The sequence below is a fragment of the Neoarius graeffei genome, chromosome 26 (assembly GCF_027579695.1).
Source record: "Neoarius graeffei isolate fNeoGra1 chromosome 26, fNeoGra1.pri, whole genome shotgun sequence".
Taxonomy (NCBI): Eukaryota; Metazoa; Chordata; class Actinopteri; order Siluriformes; family Ariidae; genus Neoarius; species Neoarius graeffei.
This window is the reverse complement of record NC_083594.1, coordinates 8,946,564-8,963,151: the sequence shown is the minus strand read 5'-3', so window position 1 is coordinate 8,963,151 and position 16,588 is coordinate 8,946,564. Positions and strand designations below refer to the sequence as shown.

General features: G+C 41.3%; 1 protein-coding gene across 1 annotated transcript in view; it reads right to left on the bottom strand.

Moving 5' to 3' along the window:
* The window catches only part of arhgef10la (Rho guanine nucleotide exchange factor (GEF) 10-like a), a 419,992-nt gene that overhangs the window by 54,598 nt on the left and 348,806 nt on the right, over window positions 1–16,588 (bottom strand). The window contains exons 22-23 of the mRNA XM_060910368.1: window positions 11,190–11,401; window positions 8,058–8,215 (exon numbers count right to left, since the gene is read on the bottom strand). Coding sequence (XP_060766351.1) covers window positions 8,058–8,215; window positions 11,190–11,401 — 370 coding nt within the window. The remainder of the gene's footprint in view (window positions 1–8,057; window positions 8,216–11,189; window positions 11,402–16,588) is intronic.

The following is a 16,588-nucleotide window of genomic DNA, read 5'->3' as shown; positions in this document are numbered from 1 at the left end:
CACACACCAGACACAGACTGTTGGCTATCTACTGTATCATGTATGAGAATCCTACATTTTCATGTGCCTGGTCACATAGACTGTCATTATTTCATGCATACTTCCAACAAACGAATTAGACACTGGTGCAGGCAGAAATGATTGCTTACTTTCAAGTTAATACCGAAGTCAATATTTCACTAACACACAACCCAGAGCTTGTCTCATTTTAATCTTTTCATCTCTGCTTGTGTAGTAAATACGTATATGACAGGATGCAATATTTTTGCATGCACTCGCTTGTGCGTTCATGGTATTAGACCAAGGAAAAAAAATACCAGAATATTTGACGTTGATGAAAGAACAAATAGAGCATGGAAACAATTAGACTCATTTGTAGTATTAATGTGATTTGATCTGATTACCCATTTACTCCACTGAGTCCCTTTCATTGGCAGACATAATAATATAATCATTATCATGCTGAATTACCCCTTCCATTTAGTGCTTCATCCCATGAGGGAAAAGTCTCTCTCTCTCTCTCTCATATATGGGCCTGTCTCAGAAACTGGGTACTGTGGGGGTCCCCCACTAAATATACTCACAGTCAGTAAACTATACGCTTTTGAATGGTGATGTTGGTTTTAATTTGAAATAAAATGATGAAAGAAATAATACAGATAAAACTAAATCTTTGATGTGAAAACTCTATTCAGAATTTGGCAAAAATTCTGCAAATTTGTGGGAAAATGGCGGCTTGATCTGGGACATGATAAATGGTCGACTACATCGCGTTCCCTTAAAAAGGTTGTAGTCCACTGAAAAGTCTACAGTTATCACTGATTGTATTTTAAGTTGTAACTTTATACACCTAAGGATTGGTGCGCTCACAGAATAATCATAACCACAATAAAACATCATGCAAAATATTTGATCACCGTTGTAACTCCGTTTTCCGCAAACCTAAAACCAATACGATCGTGTGTTTCGATCTAAACAGAAAGCCTCAGGGTCGAGGTCACTACCTCACCAAAAGTAGGAACTTAAAATCACTACGCCATATAAACATTTAGTTATAAATCTGCGATTTTGTTTTTTAAAACGAAAGATGAAAGTTAGGTCTAGAATATGTTTCTTACAGAATATGTTACGATGGTAGCTGGTCTTGTATGAATTTCTGAGCTATAAAATGAGTCGTGGTCTATTTTTTACCGTAGCGTGCGGGGAAGGACACGCATTAACAATTTGCATGTGTAGAATGGAATTTTCCACTCCAACAGTTAGAAGTTGATCGTGCTTCCATTTGCGATCTTTCTGTTACACAGGTGATCTGTTCGGACGTTATCACTGAAAAGGTGAGTTTTGACAGTTTTATTTTGTTTTAGTCTTGCAGTATAAGGCAATAGAATGTTTCTTTTTCATCTTGCTTTCATATTTCATAGTGTTTGCGTATTTTTGGCCAATATTTTGCAACCATGGTCAATTTAGATCGAACTTTTGATAGAATCTACGGCCAGTCATTTTGCCCCGCCCCCACCTCACGCTCTGTCCGGTGCGGTAGTGATGTCCCGTTGCTCGCGCGCCGCAGCAGAGACCCGCGCGACCTTCAGCCGGTACAGTCACTGTTCTTTTACCACCGCCGTTATTCTCATCTTTCCGGTGTGTTCTTGATTTTTCCATTGTGTCCTATTTCGCCGTATCAAATACCCAAACTGGATCATATTATTCATATTTAAGTGAATAATCAATTCAGTCATCATAACTTGGCATTTTTAACCCAAGCAATCAAAAAGAGGAAATTTATTCAATCTTTTCACTCATCTGTGAAGGACGGGCTTTAATTCTTCATGATGGAGTTATTTTATATGGAAATCAATTTTACAAAACCATTTGAATTGTAATCAAAAAAAATTTTCCACAATGGAGGCCAGATAAAGCAAGACGCTATCTTTATTCTTATTAAACATGACAAAAGAAACACTGAGTGTTAGGTAAATGCAAAAAAAAAAAAAAGTTAAATTTGAAAATTTTTTTTTTGACCATAATGTCCCAAATGAGAGACCAGTTTCTGAGACCGACCCATATACGGCTCGAAATTCGCAGTGGTCCGGTCGCCTGAGGCGACTTAATTTGTCATTTGGCGGGTAATTCCTGTCACTAGCCAGCCCGGCTGGCTAGTTGAAAATAAAAAATATATATGAAGCGAAGATTCAGACACACCGTCAACTAAAGCCGCCACATATTAAGCGTGCCGTGTCTGTGTTAATCGATGTGTTTATCAGCAGGGCGGAAAATACCGAAGAATTCCGAATCGTATCGTGTACGACTCAGGCTGTCAGTTTTTTCACTACTGCGCATACATATAACGCATCTCGTTGAATATTACAGTAATCACGTTATCAAATTCAATAGATGTGGCCACATTATCGCCCATTTAAACACATGTTTTTGTTGTTGTTTACATCTACATCTGCCAAAGCTACGTTGCGATGTGGAATTTTCTGAAAGGTGTACAGAAACCGCCAGAGACGGGGACAAAGTGATCTCGGTTTGAAGAGGAGAAACGACAAAGGACTTATAGACCCCTTTGCAGTAAACATCATTCATACGTAAGCGGAAATTGCGTGTGCAGCCTGGACCCAAAAAAGACTCGGCGATGCCTAGTTGTTGTGTTGTCGGGTGTCAGAATCGTAGCAGTGATGGGGTTAAAATGTTCAGAATTCCAGCAGGATCTCACCCATTCCAAAAAAAAATCGCCGACGTCTATGGCAACAAGCCATCAAACATGTAGACTGGGATGAAAGCACTATCAAAAATGCGCGGGTTTGCAGTGCCCACTTCATCACAGGTAAGATCAGGCTATTTATTAAATCTTTCTTTTTTATTCTTTCTAGTCTTCGTTTATTGATGTAGCAAAATACTTTGGTAGCGTTTGTCTGATTAGCTGGGTCATAGTTACACAGTGTAATGAATATTGTTAGCATGTTAACTTAACTTTGCATGCAATTGTGTTTGTAGGAGAGGTCTCGCTTGACTCAAGCAGTCCAGATTTTGTGCCATCATTATTTGTGTATGCCGAAAATCACAATTTTAAAGCAAGGATGGAAACGTTCAGTTTCATTTCTGCTCTCTGCCTCTCGCTTCTTACGCAGCTCTGATTTCTCTTAGCTGCACTCTTTACACTATCATTCCTTTCATGCCATTACCTCCTGCAAATTGCTGTTTAGTGTTGGTATTTGCTGTTGTAGCTAAAGCCACATTGCCATCACATCACTGGCATAATTTGATTAAAACAAAATGAATATGAATGTCCCATTGTTAATCAAGTTGTACATGCCCGCACATAACAATCCTATGCGTCTAAAGACTTGTAGGCACGAAGTTTTTCGTGGGTGTACACTGAAGTCTTGTCAATAAGGTACGAGTATATATCTGGCCATTGTATACCAGGGAACTTACTAACATCGTCCGTCCACTCTTTAATTAAATGCGGATCCGGTAGGCGATGTCCACTTGTTAGAGTTAACTTATTTATGTAGCGTTCTCGATCTTGTAACGACAATTGTTTGGCATAATCTGACAGCTCATAATGCCGGTCTATGGGCAGCGCCATTGTTTCTGGGTCCAGGCTGCGCGCGCATCCTGGCAACGGTCGGTTTGTTTACGAACATGCGAAGGGGTCTATAAGCAAACGTGGGAGTAGGGTAGGCCTCGGCTGCGATACGATTTTTATGGAATAATTATTTTTTTCAAGTTGATTCCTAGTCAATATGAAGCTCCTAATGCTTTCTCTCTCATAAATGGTTAAATACAGAAAGCATGTTGGACATATTTTGGGTGCTATAGTCATGATAGTAAGTATATTTGTTTTCAATACTCATACACGAAGTTGCCAAGTTTTCCAATATATTATTATTTGTTGATATTATATTATGCTGCTCTGTGTTGTTCTCATTTATGTATTTAACAACAGTATCAAAATACTCGGGTCTTGAAATAAATGCACATTAGTCATGAACAATGGTAACGACTCTCTTTTGCGTTATTTTTGACAGAAGTAAAATTCATACATGAACAAATTTTGGCGAGTTGATTTTCTGTTTGGTGAGTTACTTTGGAAGGTAACTAGTCCGGCTGGATGGCGAAAAAATATATGAATTTCTAGGCCTGATATATATATATATATATATATATATATATATATATATATATATATATATATATATATATATAAATTCTATCCACATTCACTGGATATGAGCAATCATGCGCTCTGATTGGCTACTCTACTATTAGGATTTCAGCTCATATCCCGTCAGTACAGAAAAACAAAATAGCGGAGCATGTTGCTGAACCAACCGAGGAAGAAATAAAAACTCTTCTCAAAAACAAAACCCCAAAAATTGTTATCAAGTATTTAACAGAAATAGCAAAAAGAATATACGGTACGCCCCCCCCCCCCAATACTGCCTGTTCCACACTGCAGCCCAGTCGGTGGCAGTAATGCATCTTGAAATTGGTTTGCCAACCCCCAAAAAAACCCTAAAGAAGAAGAAAACCTCAAAAATTACAAAAAAAAAAAAAAAGAATGCAACAAAATATGGAATGAAAGTATTTGCTGGTAAGAATGTATCTTTTGTTTTATTTTTCAGGAACTATTATTTTCGCATTTTTCACAAATCGCTCCTGTCATTTCGCCGGTTTGTTTATATTCTAAGCGGAAATTATTTTGTTGGACGTTTTGTATGAAGTTTTTATTTATCCAATTTGCAAAAAAATAAAAATGCTCTGTTTCTCTAAATCCAGTGAATGTGGATAGAATAAAACAGTTATTCCGTTCAATTTCACCGTACATGGCTTATAGCCAACTCAGTGCTGCAGGTCTCGTCAGCGATCAGCTCAAGACTCAATTCCGTAGCTGCTTACTTAATTCCGTAACTGCTGTTCTACAGGGTCGCAGGCAAGCTGGAGCCTATCCCAGCTGACTACGGACGAAAGGCGGGGTACACCCTGGACAAGTCGCCAGGTCATCACAGGGCTGACACATAGACACAGACAACCATTCACACTCACATTCACACCTACGCTCAATTTAGAGTCACCAGTTAACCTAACCTGCATGTCTTTGGACTGTGGGGGAAACCGGAGCACCCGGAGGAAACCCACGCAGACATGGGGAGAACATGCAAACTCCGCACAGAAAGGCCCTCGCCGGCCACGGGGCTCGAACCCGGACCTTCTTGCTGTGAGGCGACAGTGCTAACCACTACACCACCGTGCCGCTGCCCGGACATCATGATATCTTTTAAAAACCTGAACTATAGTTTCTGAATAACTGAAACTATTAAGAAGCAGCTAAATTAATAATTCTGTAAAACAATAATAATACTAAAAAAATTAAAAATTGTGAACAAGAAAAATGGCCAAAGAGTCCTAGAAGGAAATGTTTTTCGAGAAAAGCACATGGTTCTTCAATGACATTGTTCAAAAGAATATTTTCCAACATTTTTATCGTGCTTAAGTTTTTTTTTTTTAACTTGGAGGTAAGATCACGATTTATAAATCAAAACACTTTTTGTTTCGAAAAGCAGAAAAACCCTAAATGCCATCCATTTTTGAAAATGGATGCTGCCGTGCCGCCATATTAGAAGGAGCCTCATGACCCACATGTACATTCTAGCTATTATTAGAGTATGAATACTCAGACTGCAAATAAAAAAAAAAACTTCATGTCCACTTGTAACTGTAACTGCCACTCATAATTCATCATTACTCTTTGATGATTAAAACAAATCATAAATTTTGAACATCCCATGGAGTGTCATAAAATCCATGAAAGAAAAAAAAAGTAATGATTATGGAAGAAGAGTAACTCTGAAAGAGCTGGAGAGATCCACAGCTAGGATAAGAGAAGACAGACCTAACCTGGACGCTTCACAAACCTGGTCTTTCTTGAAGAGTGGTGAATGAAGTGAAATCCTATTTGGAATTGGCCAAAATGCAAATTGGCATTTCAGAAAACGTGGAAAAAGGTTCTCTTATCTAATCCAATGAGGCTGGTTTGGTCTTGGCACAAAGCCTGATGTTTGGCACAAACCCAACGCAGCTCATCACCTTGAGTACACAAGCTGCACAGTGAAGCGTGGTGGTGGTAGCATCATGTTGAAACCCACCTTTGGCGTCTTGGATGCTTTTCTGATATTTTGTCCGGTCAGGGACTATTGTTGGACAACCTCATCAGGAGTGTTATATACTGTCCACTTTTTTTTTTTTCATTTCCGTTTCCGGTTGAGAGTACGTCGTGCGTGTTCTGGCTGCTGCTTCTCACCAGAGCTTTTTTAATTTTATTTTGATTTTCTTTCTTTTCCTATTTTCACACACATTCACATTATCTCTAGCCGCTTTATCCTTCTACAGGGTCGCAGGCAAGCTGGAGCCTATCCCAGCTGACTACGGGCGAAAGGCGGGGTACACCCTGGACAAGTCGCCAGGTCATCACAGGGCTGACACATAGACACAGACAACCATTCACACTCACATTCACACCTACGCTCAATTTAGAGTCACCAGTTAACCTAACCTGCATGTCTTTGGACTGTGGGGGAAACCGGAGCACCCGGAGGAAACCCACACGGACACGGGGAGAACATGCAAACTCCACACAGAAAGGCCCTCGCCGGCCCCGGGGCTCGAACCCGGAACCTTCTTGCTGTGAGGCGACAGCGCTAACCACTACACCACCGTGCCGCCTTTTCCTATTTTCATTTTATTTATTTATTTTTTTCTGTGTGTTTGTGTAGTTTGATGTTTGTTTGAGTGTTTTGTTCGCCGATTGTGGTGTAGCTCCAAACCTAGTTTTGGGCGTCGGTTCCCTCCAGGCCTTGGTTCGCTGTGGGTGATGCCTGCGCTCCCAGCTGTGGACTGCAGTGAGCTCGCTGCTCATTTTACATCGTGGTTGTCCAGCGCTCTGTGCTTTAACGCTTGGTGTGATGTTCTGAGCAATTTTGCTCGGTGGTGTCGCAGCGGCTGCGCAGGTGGTTTGGACATACCAGCGCTCTGCATGGCGGAGCTTCTCTGCTCACTTTGTGGATCCATGGCGTGGTGTTCGAGCGATGTTTCTGACAGCGTCACGGCGGCGGTGCTGGAGATGTGGGACTCGTTTTCGTGCGCCTTTTGGTGGGACTGTGGCTGCTACACCACTGGAATTACATCCTGACCCCTACTTGGTGGACTTTTTACTTTTTATTTATTTATTTATTTATTTATTTATTTTTTCTTATTATTATTATTATTATTATTATTATTATTATTATTATTATTATTTTAATGTATTCATTTGTTTTCCTTGTATATAATTGTAAAGTGTCCTTGGGTTTCTTGAAAGGCGCTATATAAATTTAACTTAATTATTATTATTATTATTATTATTATTATATTAATAATGGCTGTCAAAGTTGAGGATATTTCTTAGAAGCAAATCCTGATCGATATTTTATTTTTCCCAGAACTTTGTCCCAAACTTCTTTTGATACCTGTTTGATCTTCATGACATTTAAATGTAGTAAAGAGCTAATTTAGTAGGGTGTGAATACTTATGCAAGCTCACACTTATGTTTTTTTTTATATGCATGTAATTTTATAATGTATACTGATCCCCAACACACACACACACACACACACACACACACACACACACACACACACATTAGTATTATTAGCTATTTTGTGCACAATGTTGCAGATTCATGACATCATTCCAATTAAGCCCATTTCAGTTCCACTATAAAAGGTAGAAAATTTCCAGGGGAGGGTGTGAATACTTACACAAGCCACCAATCATTATTTATTTAAATGTATATTTATACTCTTGCACAGGATTTTTTTTTTATTTATTTAGCTTTCTCTTTGAAAAATTGTGTTTCATGTACCACTTGGAAATTAAGATTGGGATCCTGACAGGTTCAAAAAAAAAAAAAAAAACGCACTGGGACACATAAGTGAATGCTGCATACACATGGGCAGCCTTTGAAACATTCAGATCAGATAGAATCCTGTTCTGAGTCTTATGTAACACGTACCTCCAGGCGGTCTCTCATAGATGAGCAGTGTGCCATCCCGTAGGCCTGCAAACAAGAAGTTCGAAGCATGTTTGAGACACAGAACAGGAGAACCCATCATATTCCGGAGGTCCAGAAGACACTGGGCTGATGTGTCCATGCTCCCATAGACCAGAATACTGTGGAAAATAAACATATCAGAGAATACCGAGCACATTAGGATCATTTTGCCTGGCTAATATTATATATGAATTTTGATGAATATTGTCTTAAGTACAACCCCGATTCCAAAAAAGTTGGGACAAAGTACAAATTGTAAATAAAAACGGAATGCAATGATGTGGAAGTTTCAAAATTCCATATTTTATTCAGAATAGAACATAGATGACATATCAAATGTTTAAACTGAGAAAATGTATCATTTAAAGAGAAAAATTAGGCGATTTTAAATTTCATGACAACAACACATCTCAAAAAAGTTGGGACAAGGCCATGTTTCCCACTGTGAGACATCCCCTTTTCTCTTTACAACAGTCTGTAAACGTCTGGGGACTGAGGAGACAAGTTGCTCAAGTTTAGGGATAGGAATGTTAACCCATTCTTGTCTAATGTAGGATTCTAGTTGCTCAACTGTCTTAGGTCTTTTTTGTCGTATCTTCCGTTTTATGATGCGCCAAATGTTTTCTATGGGTGAAAGATCTGGACTGCAGGCTGGCCAGTTCAGTACCCGGACCCTTCTTCTACGCAGCCATGATGCTGTAATTGATGCAGTATGTGGTTTGGCATTGTCATGTTGGAAAATGCAAGGTGTTCCCTGAAAGAGACGTCGTCTGGATGGGAGCATATGTTGCTCTAGAACCTGGATATACCTTTCAGCATTGATGGTGTCTTTCCAGATGTGTAAGCTGCCCATGCCACATGCACTAATGCAACCCCATACCATCAGAGATGCAGGCTTCTGAACTGAGCGCTGATGACAACTTGGGTCGTCCTTCTCCTCTTTAGTCCGAATGACACGGCGTCCCTGATTTCCATAAAGAACTTCAAATTTTGATTCGTCTGACCACAGAACAGTTTTCCACTTTGCCACAGTCCATTTTAAATGAGCCTTGGCCCAGAGAAGACGTCTGCGCTTCTGGATCATGTTTAGATACGGCTTCTTCTTTGAACTATAGAGTTTTAGCTAGCAACGGCAGATGGCACGGTGAATTGTGTTCACAGATAATGTTCTCTGGAAATATTCCTGAGCCCATTTTGTGATTTCCAATACAGAAGCATGCCTGTATGTGATGCAGTGCCGTCTAAGGGCCCGAAGATCACGGGCACCCAGTATGGTTTTCCAGCCTTGACCCTTACGCACAGAGATTCTTCCAGATTCTCTGAATCTTTTGATGATATTATGCACTGTAGATGATATGTTCAAACTCTTTGCAATTTTACACTGTCGAACTCCTTTCTGATATTGCTCCACTATTTGTCGGCGCAGAATTAGGGGGATTGGTGATCCTCTTCCCATCTTTACTTCTGAGAGCCGCTGCCACTCCAAGATGCTCTTTTTATACCCAGTCATGTTAATGACCTATTGCCAATTGACCTAATGAGTTGCAATTTGGTCCTCCAGCTGTTCCTTTTTTGTACCTTTAACTTTTCCAGCCTCTTATTGCCCCTGTCCCAACTTTTTTGAGATGTGTTGCTGTCATGAAATTTCAAATGAGCCAATATTTGGCATGAAATTTCAAAATGTCTCACTTTTGACATTTGATATGTTGTCTATGTTCTATTGTGAATACAATATCAGTTTTTGAGATTTGTAAATTATTGCATTCCGTTTTTATTTACAATTTGTACTTTGTCCCAACTTTTTTGGAATCGGGGTTGTAAATCTATTTTTATTTATTTATTTTTCTGAATACATCAATGGTCTGTGTAATGTTTGGTCGCTATCTGAACGACTCTACTAAGTTTGAGTTACAACCTTCTTTTATTTTAAGTCTTTTAATTTCTTTGCATTTATTTCGATTATATTAATTATCAAAGACAAAGTCCTGCCCATGCCAGGACCTGGTCTTCCCAGGCAGTCTCTCACGCTCTTAAGGTGCATTGGGCATCACCAATCTCCATTTCTGTAGCCATCGACATCTCGTCTATTACAGTGTGGGGCTGATACTCTGGTAACTCCCTACTCGCAACGTATTGCAGCGCTTCGCCAGATGGCAGTAGGTACCATTTTTATGATGGTCTTTGGTATGACCCAACCGCAAGTAGAACTCACAATCTCCTGGTCAAGAGGCGAACATGCTAACCACTATTTTTCTAATATAATTTTTTTTTTATTTATTGTGTTTGAAATATTCATCTGTAGTCAATATTCATTTTCATATAGTCATACATTGGTATATAAGAATTGGGATATGTATATTTATTCTATCCACATTCACTGGATATGAGCAATCACGCGCTCACTATTACTAGGATGTCAGCTTATATACCGTAAGAGAAAAACAAAATGGTGGAGAGCATTGCTGAACCACCTGAGGATGAAATGAAAACTCTACTCAAAAACAAAACGCCAAAAATTGTTGTCAAGTATTTAAAAGAAACAGAAATAGTGAAAAGAAGATAGTTTGCCCCCCACAATAGCGCCTGTTCCACTCTCCAGCCCAGTCAATGGCGTTAATGCACCTTTAAGTTGGTTTGCTAACCACCAAAAAAACCCTAAAGAAGAAGAAGACCCCAAAAATACAAAAAAGCAACAAAATATGGAAAAGTATTTGATGGTAAGAAGGTTTTTTTTTTTTAAGAATTATTATTTTCGCTTGTTTCACAAATTACTCCTGTCATTTTGCTGGTTTGTTTGCATTCTAAGCAGAAATTATTTTGTCGGACGTTTTGTATAAAGTTTTTATTTTTATATTTATCAAACTTGCAAAAAATAAAAATGTTCTGTTTCTCAAAATCCAGTGAATGTGGATAGAATAAAACAAACCGTTATTCCACCCAATCTCACTGTACATGGCTTATAGCCGACTCATTGCTACGTGCCTTGTCAACTACCGTATCAGCTCATGTATAACTCGATTTCGTAGAATAACTGTTAAATGTTTATTTAATTTATTAAATTAGTTTTTATTGCAAAAAAAAGAAAAACGCTACCTGCCATCATCCAGGCCTACGCAGACTGTGTTCCCGGCACCAGCGGCATTATGGAGAGCAGGATCGGCGGCGTCAGAATGACTGGGCTCAGACACAAACTCCAAACAACGAACAGGAGCTCGCACCTGAAAACTTTTCACTGCACGTGGAGTAGTTCGATTCAGGGAAAAAATGTCCACATGACCCTGTGCACAATCTCCACCACTCGCTACCTGCAAGAGAAATAAAGCAGAGGTATCACTGGGGGAGACACTTTCTTAAAGACAAGTTATTTTCACGGCCGATGCAGTAGGAAGGCTCGGGTAAGAGGAGGATAAGAGAGAGAAAGAAGCAGAGAGAAACACACCAAGAGAATACAAAACACACAGGAACGTATGGAAGAGGTTTGTAGCCTGCTTGAGTGCCTGGGTCGGGTTGTTATTATATAATGGTGCCCACAAATGATGGTGGAATTTCTCAGGAGGTTATGGGAAGAAGACTAGTGACAGAGACATTCAGGAAAATGCAATCTGGACTTATGGGTGGCACCAGGGAGGGGCTTTGGGGTGCTGTAGACAGGGTACATCCATCCATCCATCCATCCATTATCTGTAGCTGCTTATCCTGTACAGGGTCGCAGGCAAGCTGGAGCCTATCCCAACTGACTACGGGCAAAAGGCGGGGTACACCCTGGACAAGTCTCCAGGTCATCACAGGGCTGACACATAGACACAGACAACCATTCACACTCACATTCACACCTACGGTCAATTTAGAGACACCAAGTAGCCTAACCTGCATGTCTTTGGACTGTGGAGGAAACCGGAGCACCCGGAGGAAACCCACGCAGGCATGGGGAGAACATGCAAACTCCACACAGAAAGGCCCTGGTGAGCCGCTGGGCTCGAACCCAGGACCTTCTTGCTGTGAGGTGACAGTGCTAACCACTACATCACTGTGCCACCCTGTAGACAGGGTACTACCTAGAAATTGAGGGAAGGGTGTCTGATGGCCGAGTAAAGAACTACTAGTGGGTCTGGGGGCAAGATCACCTGGGAAATTTTGAATATTGAAGCAAATTTGGAGCCCTTTAGTGCAATCTTGGCATAAAAAAGCAGTTTGGAGAAACTCTTAAAATAAGGTGTTTGAGGTCGTGAATTTCTGAAAAAAGGAATCAGTCAACTCAAATCATTTCAAGAAAATTCTAAATTTTATGCCATTTTATAGAACATGTAGCCTTTGTGCCGAGTTTTGCAATGCTCCATCCTGTGGTGTGGTAAATTTGGTAATGGCTGTCCCAACCACAGAAGCTAACCTTTACATGTACATATTAGAGATTTCACACATGCCTCAGATGAGGGTGCATGAAAAGTTCTGTGGCTTCCTCAAATGGGAAGTCCTCAAAAGATACCTTGGCGTAGCTTATGACCAGGTCAGATGGCAGGCTGCAGCTAGTTTTCAACTACTTGCATCTACCTGCGATAACAAAATCGCAGGTAGACGCAAGACCAGTCTTGCATCTATCCACTCTGCCAGAGTGTTGCAGAGGATCTTTAGTCGAGGCAGGTTGACGCAAGTGGATCACGATCTGTTTGCAATTCGCTTCCAATCGGTGCAAATAGCAGGTTGACGCATGTAGAGGCAGGCAGTCGTGCAATGCTTGAGCGACCAATCGCAGGTTGAAGCAGGTAATAGCAGCTAGATGCAGGCTGACCCAGGGGAAGACAAGTCTTTAGAGATGGCTGCGATGCATCGCGGGTAGACACAGACTGCACCTGCAGGCAGTCTTATGGCCTTATATTTTTTTAAAGTTTTTTTGTGCGCTGCGTCAACCTGCGTCTAGCTACGTCTGCTTCCGACTGGTTGCTTCAGCTTAAAAGCTTTGCGTCTTGCAATATGTCTGACCACAACAAAGGATTTGATGCAAAATGCCTGCATCCACCTGCAATCAGTTGCCACCTGACCGATCGCAGCATGTGTCTTTCTGTCATCTGACCTGGGCCCTAGACTAACAAGCCTTTCAATTGTACAGCTGCTCAGTTGGTTGCAGAGGCCAACCTTTATTCTGTTGCTACAGCTGGACCTGGCTGTAGTATGAAACAAGGAGTATGGTTGGTTGCCATGCCGTGCACTGGCCAATGGGAGCACGCTATTGGTTCTGAGCAGCAAATCACGTCCTGCTTCATAAATAAGGAAGAGCAAACATTGAACTGGAGAAACACGCATGTGGGATGCAGTATTATCGTGTGGTCTGGGGTCCCCACTCATCCACTGGTATTTACTTTGATTGCTCGTTTTTGTTTCATCACAATTTTCTCTAATAGGAATTTTGAAGTCCATCTTTGCAGAAAATTACCCATCAACTTCTAGTATTAGCCATCAAAAAGATAGGTCAACGGGTCTCTAGATAACACGGAGGCTGTAGCTACCCCTAGGATATCCATAGCTTCGCACCTTAGCACTTCCAAGAAATTTCTGTGGTTTATTTAGAAAGTTTAACTTTTACTGTATGAATACTGAAATACATTAATAAAACTTCCTCTTTCCTTGATTTTTTTTCCCCTCTGTTGGTCATTATAAATTCAGTGCATTTGGTGGTTGAGGCACAAATTCTGAATCCTTAGAGTCATCTCTATACGATGCACATTCATATGACGTTCAGTCTATGGAGCAGAATACTCATCTCATCTCATCATCTCTAGCCGCTTTATCCTGTTCTACAGGGTCGCAGGCAAGCTGGAGCCTATCCCATCTGACTACGGGCGAAAGGCGGGGTACACCCTGGACAAGTCGCCAGGTCATCACAGGGCTGACACATAGACACAGACAACCATTCACACTCACATTCACACCTACGCTCAATTTAGAGTCACCAGTTAACCTAACCTGCATGTCTTTGGACTGTGGGGGAAACCGGAGCACCCGGAGGAAACCCACGCGGACACGGGGAGAACATGCAAACTCCGCACAGAAAGGCCCTCGCCGGCCATGGGGCTCGAACCCAGACCTTCTTGCTGTGAGGCGACAGCGCTAACCACTACACCACCGTGCCGCCCGGAGCAGAATACTGTTGATTCATTAGTCGAGGTGTTGAGAACTGACAGTGTGAGTTTGTGATCTCAGAATCCGTGGCTGAAATGTGCACAAAGCTGTGCCTGGTGCTTGCTGCTTGTATGAAAGTCCTGGAATAAATCATGTAAAATTTCATATTCAGAGGTATTTTTGTGTAGGTTGGCTTGTGAACCTTACACTTATATCCCATGAGCTGAATATCTCACCTTATATTTAACATAGAATGGCACTGTAATTGTCACAGAGAGGATGCTGTGTATGTGCACGTGCGTTTCAACAGAAATTAGAAGCGCACTTGGAGAACGCAGACCTCCGCCAAGGAAAAATGGCGCAATGTTAGCAAAAGTGAAACTAAATGTGTTGAAGAAGCCTTTATTTGTCACATGCATTCTCAAGCACAGTGAAATTCATCCTCTGCATTTAACCCATCTGAAGCTGTGAACAAATGCAATGAGCATTGAACAAGTGAGCAATGAGCACACACACATACCCAGAGCAGTGGGGGTTAGGTGCCTTGCTCAAAGGCACGTCAGCCTAACTTCACCCCATGTTAATCTAACTGCACATCTTTGAACTGTAGGGGAAACCAGAGCACCCAGAGGAAACCCACACAGAAAGGACCCCGTCGGCCGCTGGGATCGAACCCAGAACTTTCTTGCTGTGATGCAACAGTGCTAACCACTACACCAACATGCCGAAGCCACCCAGTGAGTCGGATCCACTCCAAAATTGATTAGGTTCTTTCTTGGCCCATGCTACACTTTTCCACCAAGTTTCATGAAAACCAGGCTAGCAGTTTTTGTCTTATCCTGCTTACATTCTGACTAACAAATTATCATAACTTTTTTTTAATGTCGTTTGTTTTATATAGAATGATATGGAGGCAGCACAGTGGTGTAGTGGTTAGCGCTGTCGCCTCACAGCAAGAAGGTCCGGGTTTGAGCCCCGTGGCCGGCGAGGGCCTTTCTGTGCAGAGTTTGCATGTTCTCCCTGTGTCCACGTGGGTTTCCTCCGGTTTCCCCCACAGTCCAAAGACATGCAGGTTAGGTTAACTGGTGACTCTAAATTGACCGTAGGTGTGAATGTGAGTGTGAATGGTTGTCTGTGTCTATGTGCCAGCCCTGTGATGACCTGGCGACTTGTCCAGGGTGTACCCCGCCTTTCGCCCGTAGTCAGCTGGGATAGGCTCCAGCTTGCCTGCGACCCTGTAGAACAGGATAAAGCGGCTAGAGATGATGAGATGAGAATGATATGGAACATATATGGTGATGTTGTGTCCCTCATAGGGAGAACTACTGGACAGGAGACCCAGCCATTTTTTTTTTTCAATCAAATACACTCACCAGCCACTTTATTAGAAACATCCATCCATCCACCTGCTGTTTGATGCGGTTCTCGAATCAGCCGATCCCTTGACAGCATCACGATGCATCAAATCACGCAGATACAAATCAAGAGCTTCAGTTCATGTTCACTTCTTCAAACATCAGAATGGGAAAAAAAAATTGTGATCTCAAAGTGTGACTTTCTTTCAGTGTGGCATGGGTGTTGGTTTGAGCCAGATGGACTGGTTTGAGTTTTTCAGAAACTGGGGTTTTCACACACAACAGTCTCTACACAGAATGGTGCAAAAAAACAAAAACCACTGAGTAAGCGACAGTTCTGTGGGTGGAAACAAACGCCTTGTTGATAAGAGAGGTCAGAGGAAAATGGCCCGACTGGTTTGAGCTTTTTTGCCAGGAAGGATATAGCAACTCTTTACAACCGTGGTGAGCAGAAAAGCATCTCAGCATGCAACAGCAGAAGAACACATTGGGTTCCACTCCTGCAGCCAGGAACAGGAATCTTAGAATCAAGAACACGCTCCTATAAAGTGGCCGGTAAGTGTGTACCGTACAATGCAGTACACAGTATTATGTGATATATTATGTTTACCAGAGAACATTGTGAGGCTATGTTCATATAACCAGAGTCGGTGATTTAAATGTTGAAAAGTTCTGGAATATTTACACAGGGAAAAGTTGCTTATATTCAGATCTGACTGGCACAGGTCAGTTCAGTTCAGTTAAAATTACCTGCGTGTAGTTCATGCCTCCGATGGTGCCAGGTATTTCTTAAGTTGAAGCATCTGAGATAAGGTTTTTCACAAGCTGTTAATATTCCATTAACCCTATGAACCCAACTGATGCAAATTGCGTCCAAATTCACAAGCCCTATTCCCAGCTGAATTGCTCATGAAATTCAAAGAATAATAATTTCGAATTTGCATCCAATTTAATCATGGTTACAATCTGCACACATCTCTACACCCATTCCACTTGTTTGAATTACTCAGGAACTTGTCACTG